Below are 21,204 nucleotides of genomic sequence, written 5' to 3' on the forward strand. Positions count from 1 at the left end.
TTTCAGATGACATCTTTTGACTCTGAAAATTAAAGGAGGTCACACAGAGTTTTGTCAATTTAATTCTCATATTTTTATATATTGCTTATGCTTTTTCAAGTGTTAATAACTCACTGTAAAGCGCTTTTCATGTACGGTATTTCACCATCAACTAAAGAATTCATTTTCCAAGAACTCAAAACACATACTAGTGATATACAGACAATTTATTTCTTTATCTGCCGTTTATGGTAATAAAAACTTTATATCAGTGTTTTTCATAAAGGAATTCATACTTTAGTCGAAATCTAACTTTTTGCTATGCTTAGTCCATCTCTTATTTAGAGGAAGTTGTTTTGACTGGCTTACTTATCCATCAACGCAAATCCCCAAACTACTGAAGATACAGTCTCCAACTTTTCAATGTGTATCCAATGTGTTATCCATTGGCACATCTAGAAAGAATTTTTGCAAGAAAAACATTTTGGGGTAGTTTTTACGTCCTCTATGTTAACTTTTTGACTCCCGTTACGATATCAATGAATTCTGAGGATACTATTTTTTCTTTCGCTCTTTTAATCTGTTTTCATCAGCGGGAGGCATACACTATCATGCAACAGCCAAGTATCTCAAACTTCCAGTATTTATTCCCATTTACATGAATTTTGTGAATCCCGAATCCTTTTCTGCCTCTTCAATAATTATTTCTTATCTCTTTAGAAAGCATTCTATCCTTGAAAGGCAATATGTATACTTAGTCGATCGCGTTTTTCTCATCCACAAAATATTTATTATAAATCAAGTAATCCTAATGATAGCCACCTGTAGCTATTTCTCATCGCAAAATCTCAGAGTCCCTGTTATTCTGATAAAAACTAAATACTAATTGACAATTTGAGGACGATATTCTGCCAAATTCTGCTTCTTACATAAATTTCTTTAATCACTAAACCACTGATTTAATCGTATTAAATCCGCAGCTTAGTCTTCCCAACCCCTTGAATTTCAATAAATACCTCTCACTAATTATCCAATTATTGACATGAAGACCGATACAAAATCGTAATGTTATATGGAAACCCTGAAAATGTGGCATCAAAAAGAATTGTTTTTAGCGCCATTCGAATAGCAATTAAAGGGAATATTTCAACATTGTGACGAAAGTATTTACTCTTTATATTTTGATTGAATTCTCTTAATGACCAACCATATTTATTGCACGTGGTCTCACTTTTTTATTTAATTTCAATGCCTTAATACGTTTTCAATGCAACGGCGCACATTGATTGAAATTTCATTTTGTTATCGTAATTTTGCTAGTAGCTTTTTTATTTTGCATATTGTGTGCATCATATTTTAAATTTCATTTTTCCCTTCGTTTCGCTTTTCACCTTGTCTTATTATCTTACTTTTTACCGTAATCAAGTAAAATTCCGTCTTTCTGTGCCACGTTGGTTTATAATGATTGTCCTTGGCTTACGCTTCCCTGCCTCACGGCCATAAATACATATTTTCATTTCCATCCCTTAATGGCTGCATCAAAAAAGAGAATATTATATAAATATTTTGATTAAATCTTGATGGTAATGGGATAAATAAAATGCAGTGCAGGTGTTCATGAATCTTGCGTAATAAAAGAGTAAGGTTTGTTATTAATAATCTTCTCATTCCTCGAAGTTCGACCAAAAGCGGAAATTGTATGATTCTATATGGAGAATACATCTATTTCTTTTTCATACTACATTATTTTAATAATAATAATTATAATAATGCCTCTTTGACTTCTTCTCGTAATTGCTAGTAATACGTTTCTCTCTTTGGCAATTTTCTCATCACGCGACCCATAAATACTCCTCCTTTATCCTAGATTTAGAGAAATAGTAATTCCTTGAAATACTCAATTTAGTCATCAGAGTTACGCCTGTTATCGAAAAATTTAAGTGTGCATGAATAATAATTTGTATAGATTCACAAGGAAAATATAGATAATGTCCGATGAATAAGCTTATAAAACCTCCGAAGCAAAATATTATAGCTTCAGAGTGAAATCGTTCCTTAGAGGAAAAGTAATAGCAGCTTAGATCAGTGACGTATAAAAGCAAAAAGAAGTTCAATATCTTTATAGGTGGCTTGTCACTACCGTTCTAAATGGTTAAAATTGCGCGGCCGAGATTAAGAAAGAATCTTGCCGGTTTTGCTTTTAATTTTATTAGATAAGTAGTTTTCACGATAAAAAGAGTATACTGATCTTGTTAACATAAAATAACATTTATTCAATAACATTAATTGTTCTCCCTGTTAAGTTAATACGCCTTTGATGTACCTTATACCTTCTTTCATGAAGAGCATCCTTAGTGCTCAATTGAACCTTAATCCGTGAAAACTATTGTTATACTTTAGAACAAAAATTATTTCAATGATCAATTCAAATATTTTTTATCCTACTTTCGAAATTTGCATACAAATTTGTATTAACTGCAATGGCACCTGCGATTGTATCGCAAGATGATGGAATCATATTCGTATCCTTCTCCGTACTCCTCACTCATCATTCTTATGCATTGTTAAGCTGTATAATTTTCAGGATGTTCTATGAATTAGCCAGTTCAGGATTCAGTACTGGAAATCGGGAAATTATTCCATATGTGGTACATTTTCTCATAAACTGGTATTTGTCGGAAGTATTAAAATATTTACGATCATAGGTTAAGCATTCATGTGGAATGAATGGAATCCTTCTTGTATCCTCTCTAGAGTTAGGCCAATATAACATGAAAAGAAGCCTTGATCATCATCTTAGAGGCATTATATTTTGGATAAATTGGACTTGATTTCAAAATGTTCTCTCTTTTTCTATTAAACTGAAATCAGTAAAGTATATTTTGTCCATATCATGAGAATTTTTATGTTTTTTTTTCGAAAGAAACTTTTTTTGTAATTAGGAAGTTAACTCTACGATTTCCGACGCTCAAGTACTAAGCTTGGTCAAGTGTCGTGAAGGATGGCTGTTATTCTTTCTCTTAAAATTTTCGCAGAACTTTTATATTTAAATACTATCAAGATCTAATGCTGTGATCTTCTTGAAACACAAATTTATTTGCTATTACTTAGCAGAGTCCATTTATAGACTTGATGATTCATTATCTGGAGACTTAATGGAACAGTAGCGGTAGAAGCTTTTTGAGCCTTTTTGAGTACAGTCAGCAGCATAATTTTAAGTTCTTTTAAATAAATGCCCTAACAGAGCTTAAAAATGGTCTATCAGCCGAGATCTGGTCGTGAGTAGTAAATTTGCATGTGATAAATGTATGTATTTATCGGCTGTTTATTTGGCATTCAAAATGCTCTTGATTCTCTTGCTGTGTTCTTCTTTTTTTTTGATGAAGAACGTATGGTCTCAGCTGTCTCATAGTTAACTCTAAGAGTAATTAGGCCCTGCTGTATAACTGCCATTAGTGTACACTGATTTTCTCTCGTATCATCATGAAGTAGCTTTGATATCCTTCTATTTGAAGCGTTTCAACTCAATCCTTGAATAGCAGTGTCCACAAACCATTCGTTATACTGAAACCCTCCGAGGTTTCATCACTTTCCAATTTCCTTTGCGTGTTTCATGACCGAGAAAAGGCTTGAAGCGAAGAAAAGGAGGGCGGAGGAGTGACCCGCGGGTGATCGTTAAAGAAACCGAAGGGGCGGTAGTAGCATCTATCTTATTCCCTTTTGACCAAACCTCTGGCCTCTCACAACACGTCTCTTACACGCTAGCGAATCTTTTATGGAGGGACTGCCGGCTCAAGAGAGCCTTGCAGCATAAATCTCTCTCTCAATCCGTCCTTCTTTTGGTAAAAAATGGCTCTCCAAAACACACAAAGCCCACGCGACCAGAGAAGCTATCTAGATGTTCCGCTCAAGTATTACGTCATGGCACCTAATCAAAAGAGCTGTGACTCTTGTAGGCTGTCAAAAAGTGTTACCCTGGTCGTATAAAAATCCGCGTACTTATTTCGCCACCAATGGTAATATATCAAGGCACCCTCACGATCGTACCGCGTGAATTGAGGCTATCAATATTATGACCGATGAATTCCATGAATGAGTCCACGCATGTACGATCGGATATAGGGAGAATTTTAGGTGTCTATCGACGGATTTTCATAACTTTATCAGGAAATAATGGCAGTTTTTTATCGTCCTATAGACCAACAAATCTCTTGGACATTTGGAAAACATTTTAGTTAGAAGGAGTAAAATTGTCCGCGTAAAAGGATGAAAGGGATTTTATCCCTCCGATAGGTGCATTGCGTTCTAAAACACGATTTCTCGCGTGCCATCTCACAGACGCTATTCAACTATGGCTGATCTAGGAACGCATCTGCAGAAATAAAAATGCAAAATTTAATGCATTAGAAAGTTTAATTTTTTTGTAAAATAAATTGCAACGAAATTTTTGCATTGGTTCCATTAATTTTTTTCCGTTTTCATGTGTCATCCATATTACTTATTATCTCCAGCAGTAGGTATTCCAGTTTTTCAAATATATTCCCAACAGATTTGAATAATTTTACCAATTTAATACCGTCTGCATACATTGCTCTTTATGTTTTCGCAGGGAACTGAAATCCATCATATGCGGCTCCAATCTGCCTCTTAATTTTAAATAAATTGATCCGTTACTCCATCTAATACTTATACTTATCCATTAATTCGGATTCATAAATCTATAGCGTACTATTGTGTGCTAAAGGCTTATATTGGATATTTGTGTGATATTTTCACCTTGATCCCAAACTTAACCAATAAAGAAATAAAGAGGCCCGATATGATAAAATACGTTTCTGCTTCATTTTTTCCTGTTCATGCCACAATTAGTCGCGTAAATATCGTTTTGTGCGTCTCACTTCATCTTGGTTCATAATAAGTGCAATCGCCATTTGAACTTCAGCGTAAATATAAACACGACTGGGTTTCGGCAATTGTGCAAGCGTATCATATTGCAATCGTAGGAACCGTGATCACGCTACGGTTCTTATTGGCTGACTTCAATTACATCGTTTTTTTTTCATATTTTTAGTTTCTATTGGAATTTCTTTGCTAAATTCATAGCCCACAATTTTAGATAAATGTAACAATTTTAATTAAATCCCTAAAAAGTATCACATTTAGTATTATTTCAATTTTCCTCGGTAACAATGAAGTTTGGGTAGCAATGGTCGCTGTAAACAAAGTGTAAAAAAAGTAAACAGTTGTTTTTTTACCACGCCTGCGACCTTCAGCGCTTTTTTATATGCATACCTTTAGATATGGACACCCATTGTGGAGTTCTGCAGTTTCCAAACATCAAAGTCTGCGTAATAAGTTAGCACATATTCGTTGCTTGGCAGAACGAGTATTTCAGTGAGTGCCAGTGTGAAACCGCGAGGGCTACAGGCTACGTCCCTATCGCCCGTCGTAAATTCATCCTAAAATAAATCAGTCTCTCCGGCGCATTGAATACGTCTCCTCTCTACCCCAATCGCTCCAATTTTCTTTCGGGAAGGTTTCGCACCAGCTGGGTATGCAGAATACCCCAAATTGGGATTTTTCTGCATTCCCAGGCCAATTTTCTGTGTGGAGGCCAATGTCGCCGCTGCCGGAACGCTTTAACCGAGTTAGCCGATGGAAGTGGGTCACCGATCGCGTCCAATGAATTCAAGGTCACCCGCCGCATTCGAAAGGGAATGCTTAACCACGGTTGACGTCTAAATTGCCTAAATATCATCACGTCCCTCGCGATGCAGATTTTACTTTGAAGTAAAACAGTTACATTAAATCAGTTATTTAATGTTAGGGTTAATAAATATATTTTTACGTTTCCACAAGAATACTCGTATTAAACAACTATGGTGGTTTTAAAACTTCAAGTAAATACTTTTCTCAAGAGTGGAGTTAACGAATTCTTCTTTGGCGCGTCACTCTCGCTCTAACGACTGCATGGTTTTCTCTTTCCGTCACAGTACGGTAAGTTTTGCCTAGGACTTAAGATATCATCTTAAAATTGCAGGGAGTGTTTAGCAAAAACTACCATACCACTGAGAAAATGCTGAGACTAACTTTGAAAAGTCATATATGCAGGTAATTGTTGGCAAATAATGGCATAAGTTGTAAGCTCTCTCCAAAATTACCGATCGAGCAGGAGTTATCCGTTCACCTTAATACCACCACAGGATTTTTATCGAATGCCTTATAAATTTTTATGACTAATTTTTTAATGTTGAATTTCATCTAAAAATGAAGCTTTGAAACCTTAATGTGTAGACAGTATTGCCTTTGCGTGGCAATAAATGCATGGTGCTTGAGATACTCTATTGTTTATATGGTTTATGATACATAAAATGGGGGACTAGTTACCTAGAGCGATTTGTCTCTTTAATAATAAATTTATCTTTTAAATAGTGTTAAAATTGTACATGTACCATGGTCGTACCTCAAAAAGGATTTAAATATCTTCGATGGAAAACATTCGCTTAAGTCCATTTAAGTGCATTCTTACAATTTGTATCAAAATCATGTCTCAATAATGCACCCATTTCCACGAGTTTCCAAATAAGGCACTTACTTAGGATGAATGAACCCCTAAGATGAGGCTTGAATATATTTTTCAAAGAAAATAGACGCATACAGTTTGAACTTAAACAGAATAAATTAGTCTGTATCCAATCTCGTTATTCAAATGTTGAAAGATAGTAAATAATGTGGTACCGTTGTTCCACATATTTAATTTGAATAAATGTATCCTACTTCCTACAGGTACATTTATGAAGTATTGGAAACATATCAGCGGATTTTGTGATTGTTATTTAAGATTAGTTTGTATTACAGCTCCTATGGGTTTTAATAGGTACTTTGTTTGTGAGTGCTTTCCGCAAAAAATTGTTTATTTTCGGAAAGTGTGAAAAAAATTGAGAGACTATTAAATTGAACTTCACTATCCTTTTTTTTATCAGTCGAAGGCAATTAATACATTCTTCTGTGGCTCTTCCCTAATAATCCATGCCCTGGTACTTGGTGCTTCTAGCTCTCAAACTGTGAATTCAACTCCCGCTCATAATTGCTGCCAAAGCTTTCTATCTTCCGGTTTTATCCGATTGGCAAGGAAAACTCGGGCATCCTAGTGTCGCCACTAGGTTAAATGTGGAACTGGCGCAGTGTTGTTTGAAAACTTTTCAACAATACTCAAGTTTTTATACCGAAAAGCTATTTTTTAACATCTTTTAAATTAGTTTAACTTATTCCAAGCAACGGTGCTAAAGTTATCTGATTTTTGTTGAAGCTTGAATCTAATCGGGTAGTCGAAATTTTTCAGAAAGTTTGCCTATCCGCAATAGGTTTACCAGTATATAGTGTACTACCCTGGTCCTTTGGCAGATTATAATGTCATAAACAAGGCATTGGTCCCTACGAAGGAGGAGTATCATTGCCTACTGTTCAGTGAGGAAAATTTGCAATGAACGACTACGGCTACGGTTTAATGGATAATGAAGGATGCATACAATCAATGGTTTAAAAAGTAGCAAAGCACAAAAGTATAGTTTTTTCTCGTGACCCGAGAATTTCAAATTATCATCAAATGATTTTATTCATTATAAATTAAAATTTTTAGTCCTCTACAGTATTTATTGTGTATGAAACTGAAAATTTGTTCTAAAATGAATATTAGCTACTTCTAAGAAGTTAGCTTTGCCTGAAGCTGTTAACTTCTATTAAAACCTTGTTCTTTCTAATCTTACGCTGCTTGCACACCCGCTGGATTTTTACTGGTCAAAGGATCACTTGGTTGGTTTTTTGTCAGCGCCAGTGACGGCCGACTTTTTTACCGGTGCCAGTGCGTGGTCGGTCAGTGTACAAGCTCTCATGCCGTCCAGTTATTCACTATCGGAATGTAGACTGCCGATATTTTACCAGCCGTCCATAATCGGTGTGAGCGCAAGCGGCCTTTCATGGAGTATTGAGGGTTTTATGTTAACTTTGCCGCAATTTTTCGATAACATTGAGGAATTATTTATTTCGTTTACGAATCTCATTGTATTCTCTGCTACTTGTGTTTTGTATTGTTTGTTAAATTTTTCTAATGCATATAACATTACATGCACAGTTTTACGAATAGAGCATACTCGGGGCTATTCGGGTACTTCCTTAAAATTATCAGTTTTCAACAAAGAATTAATCGATAGATAAATGCTAAGATGATGCTGAAGGAGCTTCATATCTGATTCTTTATTTTGGGCTCCCCTACATGATGGCATATAGTATCGGCATATACGATTTTGCGCCTCGCGTAGGTAAATCTTTCGGGCTTCAAGGGGACTCGAAATAACTTCAACGCGCGCTTTTTCAGCTTCTCTTCGAGGAGTTTTCCAATAGAAACGGTGGTGCAACGAATTTGAGTATTTAAGTTACTCATAAACACCCTCATTAAAATATACATGAACAGTTATACAATAATCTTTCTACGCAATATAAATTTTGGACTGCCAAATCCTTACAAAATTCCATGGAGAATCGCACTTCAAATACAGGACTTTGCCCGTTGGATGAGACTTAAGATCACGGTTCTATAGGTGTATTTCATTTTAAATAGCTAATTCCGGCGTTGCGTTTCTCTCTTTCCATACTTATCTACTCTTTCATTAGGCGCAAATGACCTCAGCTGTCGGTCACTTCCTCCAAACACCTACCTACCAATGGAATTTGATTGGCACGTGTTGACTTTGCTACTCCCACTAAGCTTCCAGAATCCCCACTGGTGAGTTCCAAGTGATTCCCATCACTGGCGTATTTGTGTGCTACAGGGATAGCCCTTTCGGTGAAACATTGAGACCTTAACTGCATTCCCTCCGTTAGCCATCCCCTGAAGATTAAATGGATTCAGGCACGTTTCCCTCTCCCGCCTCGTTAAATCCCATCGACCTCTCATCATTCACACGTCCCTAATGCCGAGAAATTAGAAGGATTAGTTGCCAGTCAAACCCTCATAATTGCCAACATCCCTCGTACTTCTTGGGGAGAGGAAATTGAATTGGGGTTTTTATCGAATTTTCACGAGAGAGAGGGAGAGTACCAGAGAAAATTATTTAAGGGTGCAATATGATGAGTGTCCATTTTCAGAGTTGATGTTTCAGGTGATCGTGGCAGTGATAATACTACCTCATTGACATACTCAGCCCTAGAATTTACTCATAATTATTTCAAAACCATGTCGGAGTATTCATGAAAAATCGATTTTGCATTAGATAGCTTCTTTGCATGATAAGTGTTATCAATCAAATTCTCATACATTAACATATTGGTAGAGGTGACTCTTACAACATGTTGTCTGAATATTTAGCGCTTTGAGTTCTATATAAAATAGTTTTTCTTCTGCGAATATGACATGCAAAAAAAACTGGAATATATATACGTACCCTACGAAAACCTTTTATGCGTAAATTTCAAAATATTCTAAAACCTAAATATTGTAAATCAAAAATTTTTGTCTTAAAAAATCTTGCTGCTTATTAACCCTATAAATGAAAAAAATGGCATGGAAAGTGACCCTCAAAAATGAAAGCGATTTCTAAGCAGATCTATACTTTTATATGAAAAATTGGCATTTGAAGAAGGTAAAAGTTGATTAAAATTTTTAATTTTTGTAATCCAAAAAGCTTATAGATCATAGCATGATTCTAAATGCTGGTGAATATGTATATTACATTTTGTATCTTACGTTCTCTTTGGCTGAGTTTTTGAAAGCTGACATGTGTTTTTCTAACTATAAGTGAATCACGCACTTGAGCCATTTTAACTTTATATTAATTAGTATAAAGTGTTTTTAGTTGCTGTGTCATTATTTTCGTAAACTGCTGACATAACAATCATTTTCAAAGGATTTAAAGATTCCATTGCCAAAGCTATTACTGATCAGAAATATTGTTTTGATTATGCCACCATTTGTGTAATATTGCGATGCACGATGGACGTGGAGTTTGATGAGGGCATATAAACATCCGTGTGTGCTCGAGATGAATGAACTTTGCAGCGCATCATATCGGCTCTACATCTTTCGACGTGGATGGGCTATCTCACTATCCAAATGCAGAATCTCTTCTGCTCACTATCAATAAAGAGAAGGAATTGATATTACTCAATCCATTCGTATCAAATATTCGCCCAGTAATATATGGTGGATATGATTTAAATATTCTAGGCGAATATTTAAATAATCTCCACCATAATAGGAGAATATTCTAGGTGGTGAATAGGTGAACTATTTTGAGTTTATTAGGAAAAGCAAATTGATAAATTAAATTAATAGGAATAAATTTTTAATTATATAATGAATTTTAAATTATAAAAATTATTAAATAAAAAATCCAATTTTCTCGGGTATTTTATATCAAAGTTTCTAGCGACTTCCCTCATGAGCAGGCACCAGGATAAAATTATTAAAACTGCCTACGTTACATTATATTCCCAATTGAGTTGGAAAAGTAGGTAGGTGATATTTTTTACGATTCCAATCAATTTTTTCAAAATTAGACTCCTCATATTGTTTAGTTCCATCAAAGCTTCTTTTTTAGGATCAGTCATTAAACGTGACTTTTATACCTAAATAATAGTTCAGTTTAAAATATTTTAATATGAAAGCATATCCTTTTTTCATCTTTTCAGTGAAGAATTTCCGGTCAAATTTTATCAGATGTTGAATAAAATTTTAAGAGGAAGGTATACCAATCTTCACATTACTTTCAGGATAAACGTCAGGGTAAATTTTGGTAACGTTTGGTAAACGACAGTGTCATATTTTGAGATTTAAATATCTAAATTCATTTTTTAACTCTTCAAAATCATTTATATAAACCTGTTATCATCCCAAAATCGAGAATGTTAAAATATATATCAGGATTCATTCCTTGCGAAAAGCACAAAATTAATTTATTTTTTTATTTTTTTATTTTGTGAGTGGTCTATCTCGAGACGATGATTTCTGGTGCACTATTCAGGACCTTCTACGGTACTTTTGTGGATTCTATTCATGAGGATTCCGCATTGCCGTTCTCCTGTCATGGCCCTAAGAATAGGAAACGCGGGATCACCATTCTTGAAATTTTGTAGCCTCGTCAATTCAAATCGCTTTTATCTCGTCGTGCAAAGAGACTCGGCGAAGCCGTGACGTCGTGAATTGTGCCGCACGAGATATGAATACTTCGTCTAGGGGAAATTCGCGATGTTTCTAGAGCTTTTTGACCTACTTTTCCGTGATATTACTTTAAGGCATCAAATTCCCTGTATTTTAACTTATGCCACCTTAAGATGGCAGGGTCACGGCAGGGTAATAGGAGGATAATAATATATTTGATATTTTATAATTTATATGGATATTTTTTTTACTTTTGATATGTGTTATATAAAAAACATTTTCCATCATAATTGGCATTTATAGCCGTTGATAAATCAATGGAAAGAGAAATAGATAGTGTATGGTCATTATAGTCTTAAATTTTTAGGTACCGTAAACTGGGACAACTTTGCCAGGTTTTGAAAAATATTACCTTTGATGCCCTACTAAGTTCCCTAATTATCCAATAAAGGGCCTATGTTTTCATCACACAGAAAAGATATTGAGTGATAGCCTTTCCGCACACTTGTAGCCCTAGGAGTTTTTTGCAGGTCTTCATTAATGTTTTATTTTCGTCGTGCTAAACTGAATATTTTGGTAGGCTATTTAAGTGTCTCGCCCTGCCCATTTTCTCAAACGTAAGTAAAAACTTCTGGTATCGTTCAATAGAGCATATAATTTACTTTCAGAATCGCTTTAAATGGTAAAATTTATGTTGTACTTAGATTTAATAATGTAACTTGGCAATGTTGCACCAGGAAGCTTGGTGGAAATGGGACAACTTTGCCAACAAAAAATTGTTATTTCTCAAATTCTAGTACACTTTTTCCTAAGGGTGCGCTTTTCATATTCGTTTTATAGAATTTTCAGATGCCTAGACGTTTTAATGCCAAGTTGGGAGGCCGAAGGTATCGAAATTATGAAGATACTACGCTGCAACTTGCTGTCACTACAGTGATTAATAATGAAATGAGCAGTGGAAAAGCAGCCCTGAAATATAATATTCCACATAGGACAATTGATAGTAAGGTGAAGTGTGGTCATTCAAAGAATACAGGGCGCCAGACGGCATTATGCAAGGATAAGGAAGAAAAGATCCTCGAACATGTGCTTGTTTATGCAGACCGTGGAATACCTTTTAATGCCATTGATTGATAATTTGTGTTCTTACACCATCGTCCAATCATTTAAAACAACCTTTTGATGTTTCAGTCTTTGCTCCTTGTAAAAAATAAATGGAGAGCCATACTGAAAGACCACAAATGTGGAACTTTACTAGTTATAAAACTCTCGAAAATAGAGCATTTCCAACACTTTTGGCAAAAATTCTCAGTGCTTTGGATGAAGGAGGTAAAATGGACCCAAACATCATATCAGGGTTCGAGAAATGTGGCATCGTGCCACTCAATCCCAAAGAAGTTTAGTCTTGAATTCCGGATGCATAGAAAAGTGATCGTAATGACACTCCTACAAGAGTAAGTGCTTCATTTTTTAATTATCTTCAAGCCTGTCGTCGTAATCTAAACAAAAGTTCGCCATAGAGAAGAAGACGGAAAATTAATGTGGCCCCTGGAGAAACCGTGGAACAATCATACTACTTGATCACTTCCAAGCGGAATCATATTGGAGGAATTTGTAAATAGAAGAAAAATTAGGGGAATAACCATAGTATATTATTTTCAGTATTTTGAGTATCTGTCAGTGCCATTCTATATTTAAGAGTTTTCTAAGTTAAAATTATTTATTCCATTGTTTTATTGAGGTTTCCGCTGGATATAACTCCGTTGGCAAAATGGGAATCATATTTCACTATCGTTGGTAAAGTATCCCCTCCTCCGATTCCTGTATTCTTGTATCAATGGCACCTCTCGCTTACAATGACGTAAAACGCTTTCATTCCATATTCATGTTTAATGCATCACATTTAAGGGCAGCGTACTGGCATATTTCATTTTTGAACAAAGTTTTCTTATAAATTGGAAATTTCTTTTTTTGCTTGTGAAAGTCATGTGGTTGAAATGACTATTTTGGGAATCTCCAAATGATACAATAAAATATAAATATATAGCTCTGCTTAGTTTCATTATTTTTGCATTAAGTAAATATTTTTAATACTAGGCTATAAAAGAAGAGTTATCTGCTTTTTGATTTAAATAAGCAAGCTAATTCTTTTTCATTTTTCAGGTTGGTAACACCTTGATCATACTGGCCGTCCTAACCACGAAACGCCTGCGTACGGTGACCAACTGCTTCGTGACCTCTCTGGCAGTTGCTGACCTCCTCGTTGGGATCTTCGTAATGCCTCCCGCAGTCGCCTACCATCTGATTGGTAAGTGGCGCACTGCGCCAGGCCACAGGCTTTGACTTGAAATGGCTCTAGTTGAAAATGGTCGCCCACTGTTCGAATTCCATAGTCATCTCCGATTCCACTCCATCACGTCAATGTGCCGGATGTCTGTTGGACACAGATTGGCATTGCAATTCAACGGTCTTTTATGTATGTACTTGTACATGAGTAGCAAAAATTGAAAATTTTCTCTCTACTAATCATTTATCACTTAAAATTTAATTCTAAACTGAATAAATCAGCGATTGCTGAAGATTAAGAAGACATTATCTCATACTATAGCTAAAATGTATTACTTGAACTCAAAAACATTATCAATGTGAAACTCATCCGCGTCGCATGTATTTCTGGTTCATTCACTTAAATGAGATTCAGAGAGCATACTAATGTTAATAAAAGAAGGTGCATGGCATCAAAAAGGGCTCAAAATATAAAACTCTTAATAATAAGTCATCGTGTAGGTTCTATTACTGTTTATTTTAATGTATTTTTATGGGTATATTTGGATTTGTTAATGTTTCTTTTAGCTATGAAGGGTATGCATAAAGCCATAACTATTTTATCGATCTTCAAAAGTAAACATACTCAGGCCAAAATAATTTGTTATACATCATTTGGCCAGAATTTACTAGTTTATCTCCACAGATTTTCGTTTAAAATCTGATGCATGAATTTTCGGGGCTACATTTTCTAGTCTTATCAAGATTGTTCATGTTTTGAAAATATTTACGCGTCCTAATATCTTGGCGGAACATGTTTTATAATAGTTTGACGAGGAAATAGCGCGAGATCCCGAGAAGGGGACAGTCAAACAAAACGTGGCGATGAGTTGTGGGTCTAGGGAATGGGCCCCAACAATGCATCATTTCCCCTGTATGGAGAGGAAGGCGCGAAAAGGTGCTTCCAGATGATTTTATAATTATGGTACTTAAGCGCTGTAGATATAAAAGGGACGGTGAGATGTTGCAGGGACAGTGTAAAAACAACTTGGGTTGTCATGGATATAGTACCGCAGGAGGAGCGAATATATCCGAGGAAGGATATAGTATCGGTGGGGCGAAAAAGGAGACGGGAGAAACGGAGTCGAAACTCGGTAGTATCGAAAAGACTCATGAAACAAGGCAGCACCTGAAGGGAGATAAGAAGGTGATAAGAAGGATATCAGAGGTGAACCTAAGTTGTTCATAAGGGAGAGTGTAGGACGGAAGTAGCCTGGCGATAGAGTTTCAAGTATTTTCTTTTTTTAGTGTAATGACAAGGCAATAAGGGATATTGGTGACCGTTTTGAATGCACCTTCTTCTAATTGCTGTCCCCCTATCTCGCCAATCCTTAATAACCCTGCGGAAAAGTAACGATAGTACATTCTCATCAGCTCTTGCGTAGCATATTTGTTCAATTTCCTGATAATCATCTTCTTTAACTTTTTCTCTGCGCACACTCAGTTCTGCTGCTATAAAAATATTTTGATAAATGGAATGATACGTGTTATTTTGATTCTGTACTCATATTTCTCAGTTACCCCTTGATTGAAATAAATGGTCAATTTTCATATGCACCTTTCTTCGTAATACCGCATAATTTCTCTAAACACCACTTACTATCGTTATGCGTGTAACGGTAAAAAAAATACGTCATGTATCATCTTTAGTAGGTAGCCATTTTTGACAATCATTATTAGCCATTAATATTTTGCATGAATGCCGTAAAATTCGTCTTTACATTATTTTTCAATTAAGTTATAAAATTATTTAACCATTTTAATTTTTATTTTATTTAATTTAAATAAATATTTAAATATTTTTTAAATATTTAATTTTAATTTTTAAGTAACCATACGTCTTATATGAAGTATAGCCATTTAGGTCGGAGTGGCGAAATTAATCCAGTTTTACCTAGACCTAATCAAGAGACAAAAAGAATTTTTTCTAGAGCCTGTCGATTTGAATAAAACTTTCACCTTAAAGTTGTGCATTCTGTAAAAAATTAGTCTTGATGTTTCCTCTGCTTATCCGTAGGGCAAGGGGCTTTCGGATTTCATCCTCTTTTGAGTATGAAAGGGCGGCAGAAGTTTCTCCAGCTATCATCTGCTGTCATTCTATCAAAAGGGTCGGAAGTAGTCTAATATGATGAGGATAGCTGGATTATAAAGGAAAATTTACGTTTAATGAAGGACACCCAAACGCGGATGAATGCCAAGAATCTCTCTCCTATTGTCTATGATGAATTATATGAAGAATAATATGTTTAAGCAAATTTTATTTATCATTTGTTATAATCAATAGTTTTCCTTTGATGCTGGAGAGAGAATAAGAACATAAAAATAACATGCTGCAGAGCCGTCGTAAAATACAGCTAGGATAATGATTTCAAGCTAGTCTTAGTGACGGTTTTGACAACCAAGCGCCAAACTGTTTCCATGATGGAAAATTTTATCCAACCTCCACGATGTATAGTAGGGGGCATATGTCATAATACCGTTTTATTAGTTAATATTTAATTTAATAATTAGAAATATACGTCTTTTAAAGTTAAAACAATTAAACTCATTGTTTTTTTTACTCTACATTTTTTGCTTTCCATCACGAGTAAATAAATCCTAATGTAATTTGGCATTCCCCTTTTAGTCTCAACCTCAACTTAGAGCTGGTGCTTCTTTCATGAAAAAAACAAAAAAAAATATTCACAGCTAAATCGCGTTCCATTTACAAAGGCATTTTTCCTTAACCCCATTACAAATTTCCTTTGCTTTGAACCCGGGAACAACTTCCGTCCTAATGATCGTCTCCACCAATCAATGCTCACCGCATGAAGGTTTGATGTTGTCGTTTTGTTCCGATGGAATCTTCCCACGCTTCTTTTTTCCCTGCCCGTCATCAACATTGGCGCCCTAAATCTTTTCATACGGCGGTGGCTTGGTCGTCTGGATATTGGCGATATCGAGGTTTCTCTTTCAGACGAGCGGTGGGCGGGTGAGTGAAGCCCCTAGAGATCTGTGCACACACAAACTGACGCCCATAAATGCTTTGACCTCCTGCGACACTTTTGGGAGCGAGGTGTCTCTCCATTCTTCCCGCTCTTTATTGCTTCTATTTCGGGAGGGCTCTCAAAAGAGCATTCGGTTATTAGATGTCTCTTCTGCTTTTCCACTTGGTGCAGGGCCATCTATCATTCGACTGTTTTGATGTATCACAAAGGTCAACACCGGCGCCATGTCATACCGAGCCTCCGAAAGTAATTATTGTGAAAAAAAAACTCATGGCTCCCGACCTTTCCGTGTTCAGGAATATTTATTGGAAAAAGATCTACTCATCTGCTGCGTTACCTCGTTTGTTGCATAGCATTAATTGTAACAATCAAATATCGTGAGTATTGTGACACTAAAAGGATTTGATTCTTATGTTTTCCTTCTTCTTTGTCGTGCTTACTTTGACGTACAATTGCAGTTCTAATAAGTGACTAGCCCTCTATTGTTCGAGATTCTAAAATTTTAGCAATTTAATCTTAAAAGATACAATGGGTGTGGATACAATCCTTCTATTTTTATCTCAGCGTCCAAACGGTGCGTTAGTTGTAAAGAATAAACTATAGGGTGGAATAAATGAGCATTTGATTAATGACTACGATTAGTTTGTTAGCCAACGAAGTCCGCGGTAGCCTAACACGCAGCGCTGGGTAAAACAATCGACCTTTAGAAAGCAAAATTTGTCGCCCATTTGAAAAGTTTCAAACAGAGACTCGTCAGAGAAGCCATATAAATTACAAAATACGAGAAGAACGATTTTAACAGGGACACCGGCCTTAAAATAAGATGTACTTGGCAACTCGTGCGTGAAATTTAGTGTAAATGATATTCAGGCTACTAATATCATTTTTAATTTTTTCTTTATATTGTATTTCCTAACGTATAATCTGCTCTACCCCATAATTATTTAAACTACTCCGCATTTTTCAACCTTCGATAGCTCAGCAAAAACACTATACAAGCGACAGGCGGGTCCTCCGTACCACACGCTCAATTTATTTCCAACTGCACTGCCTCAATTGATTCTCCCGCCAAGTGTGCATTGGGCAGCAATGGATGCGCCGAGAAGCACCAGGCAAACAAAGAAAATTGTGGTGATTCTTTCAGCAATCGAGCAGGTGCAACGGTGTTTTGTTTCAAAAAGTTCGGTTGCCCGTGGATTTCATGCAGCCGGTAACAACGCTAATGCAGCTGCTTACTGTGAAAAATTACGTCCATTCCCATTCAAAACAAAAGAAGAGACACACTGACTTATGGAAGTGTTCTGATCCATGACAACGCCAGTCATCTCAGTGCTGATTCAGCCTAACTGCTCATTGAGAAATTTCAATGGAACATTTTCGAACACCCGCCGTTAAATTTCGACCTAGTGCCGTGTGTCTTTCATCTTAACGCTGAAATAAAGATGCGGCAACGAGAGAGGCGTTTTCAAATATTTTTAACTTTATTTAAATTGCTTTAAAATTAAAATTAAAGTGCTATTTTCACGTATTTCTAATTATAAGTAATCTAGCGTAAGATATTTCTTAAGGTTTATTTTTACTCCCGCCTCATTGCATCCTACGAAGTAGTTGCGAGTTATTCAGACGACTCTTTTGGGAAACGCAGAAGATACGTCTCATTCCCATTTCCAATTGGCAGTATTACGTATAATAGGTCAAATGCGATGGTGGTTGGCGTAACATGGTGAAACTCCTTCATGATGCACAAAGGTTAAGAAAACACTTAGCTGTTTCACAAAATAAAATATATTGCGACCGGTTTCGATACAGCGTATCATCATCTGGCCAGGTGATGATACGCTGTATCGAAACCGTTCGCAATATATTTTATTTTGTGAAACAGCTAAGTGTTTTCTTAACCTTTGTGCATCGTATAATAGGTCGTTGAGGACAAATTCCAAGCATTATTCGATAAAGATGATACGGTTTATTTTTTCTCCGTCGGTTCAATGCAATGTTGACAATCTCCCTGGACCTGGGGAAGTTGAGAAAACGCGCTTTGGTCGGTGCCTAATGCATTCTCGTAGGAAATGGAGTGGCCACGGGTGAAGGAGCAGGGAATTCGCCCTAATGCTCCTGTCCATGTCCTTATTTCGGTCTCGCAATATAATTCGGATATATATCTTTGAAGACTAGGCCGCAATCATCGCCGTGTTTAATGGAGCGTAGATGGAGAAGGCCAGAGTTAATGTAAGGTTCCCCGTTGACAAATGAGTTTCAGGTTTTATTTTCCTTCCCCCCGTAAAAAGGGTGAAAAGCATACTACCGGTCGACCTGCTGACCTATTACTTTTTCTCTGTCTTCTTTCACCATTTTCTCTGATTTCCAGCCCCGAGCCGCTTACCGATGATTTTCAGAAGGGAAAGGAGTAGTGGAGTGTTTCGATTGCATTCCACTGCGCAGACGGTACTCGGGTATGCACTTATGTAATATAACCAGATATAATCAAATAACCAGACCGGTTCTCAAGTAATGAATAAAATGCTGATTCATTGAATGTATATGTAAATGTATATCTAACCTGACCCTATTTTTTTCGCCACCACCTTTAAGTTGGAGGGCATGTAGTATCAGGTCTTAATGAAGTTATTATTATTGCGTACCTGTCTTTTTGCGTTCCCATACATTTACCAGTTCCCATACCTTTACCTGTTTGGGAACTGCATTACAATTATCTGGGTACTGAAATACTTGAGACCGCGTTGATAAGGTACTGTCAGAGGAAAGGAGGAGGAATAGTTAATTACAGAACCTATAATTCTGCGTCACCAAATTGAGAAAGAAATAAGGTTTCCTATTCATTAGAAACTTATATAATCCTTTTGTTACTTTATAATATTAGTACTGCGGACTCAAATGGAATTATGCCATGTTTTTCTTCAATATACGATGTTGTATGATCAATGATAATTTTGATGCAAAATAAAAGTCTCATTATTGTTATTACTTTTTTTGTATGTTGGAGAGCAATTTTCGTAAAGCCATTTCTGCTTTCGCTTGAATCAAATGAAATAAGAAATATTTCTTCACACAATGAGTGAATTCCTTAAAAATGTGACCATTGATGGCTTCAGTGGGTTTGACGACCATGTGAATGGAAGCGGGTTTATCATCATCATTCTCATTTGGAGTGGGAACGAATTTACTCTATCTCTACCTCATTTAACCTCATTTGCGTGTGATTGGGCTCGTTTCGCATAAGTATTTCCTAAATAGCTTCGAAAAAATGTTATGTCTCAGAAAAGAATCTTCGCCAAATAATTAGACGAGGATCAGAAGTCAATCTAAAATTTCCTTTAGATATCGTCGCAACAGTCAATCAATTATTCTGACATTATGAATCTAAATATTTCTGAGAGTATATGAATGCCTTTGCTTATCTGGATATTCCATCAATAGTTTGTCTCAAATAGGAGCTATGCGTGGATAAAATTTCAAAAAAGATCTTGATGATCAGTAGATAATAGAATTCCTCAGAATTCAGGTTTAATCATTTTGTCGATGAATAACTCCCGATTTTTTCACCATTTTGACATATATAACTCATAGTTAACGTTTTTCGTTGTCATTTTCGGTGGATGAATCGGCATTTGCTACTCAGGTAGGAATATGAATATAAACCTATACGAAGGGAAGTATGTTGTCCAAAATTAACTCATGATTCTTTGAGCATCTTTAACCAAGGAATCGCATGCATCTCTTGAGCTAAATTAATTTAAATAATTAATGAGATTTAGTTTAAGAGTTAGTTAAAACTACTAATGAACTAAACACTGGCCATAAATTATATCATAAAAAGACAATTATAATGATCTATTTTGGTATTTAATATACTCCCTAAATATTCCTGTTAGAAGTTCAATTCCACAGACGTTTTGAATAAACAGGTTAAAAGTAAATTGAAGAGGCATTTAGCTTGCACGGAAGCGAAGCTTTGCAGTAGCCCTGTCACAGCGAAAAATGAGAGGATTCCCTACTTTATATGGCTGACATTTAATTACGTTTTTCCTTGCTATTGATCATAGTTAGTGAAGAGGTTGAAGAAAGGTAGAGGCCGATTGGAAAAAATTGTTTGCCTTAGGCTGGATGAAAATTTCTTTCTAAACATGATATTTACTTGCAGCATTTTTATTCCTCCTTTTCCACATAAATTTTTAATTTACTCATTCCTTACATTTTATCCTTTTTTGTCTTTCCAGGTAATATTTACTGATCATAGAAAGTATTGACCTTGTATTGGAAAGAAATTGTTCGTGTGTATTGTCAGAAACATTCACGTTACTCTTTGAGTTTATGTATCATCCGTTATCAATTATTTGGAGAATTATCTTGGATTCTTGTAACAGGAAAAATTATATACACTGCAGTTTGAATTATCAGAGGCTTTGATTACTCTGCTAGAAATATTTTTTGCTTAGTGATGAATTTCATATGACTAAACTTCCTAGTGAAGGCTGCTTTTGGACCATTCTGTTGGTTTAACCACCCCAACGTAAATTTGGTAAACTTGGTGGCGTAACTGATCGCAATTTTCGGATAACTGCACATTTAATTTCTCTCTTATTGTACAGGCGTAAATATTCCTTGGATAATGATTTAACGAGCTTCTTGAAATTGAAACGTGTTACATGTCATGTTGGTTAATGCTACCAGTTTACGGCCATCATTAGTTTCAATTCGGAATTGCACTTCCGAGCCACCCTAATTCTACTCATTATT

At 35.8% G+C, this 21,204-nt stretch overlaps 1 protein-coding gene across 1 annotated transcript in view; it reads left to right on the forward strand.

Annotated features, from left to right (window-relative positions):
• Positions 1 to 21,204, forward strand: part of LOC124153448 (probable G-protein coupled receptor No18) — a 66,127-nt gene that overhangs the window by 7,611 nt on the left and 37,312 nt on the right. Inside the window, exon 2 of the mRNA XM_046526604.1 lies at positions 13,298 to 13,442. Within this exon, the coding sequence (XP_046382560.1) occupies positions 13,298 to 13,442 (145 nt within the window). The remainder of the gene's footprint in view (positions 1 to 13,297; positions 13,443 to 21,204) is intronic.

Source organism: Ischnura elegans, chromosome 2 (genome assembly GCF_921293095.1).
Source record: "Ischnura elegans chromosome 2, ioIscEleg1.1, whole genome shotgun sequence".
NCBI classification, from domain to species: Eukaryota; Metazoa; Arthropoda; class Insecta; order Odonata; family Coenagrionidae; genus Ischnura; species Ischnura elegans.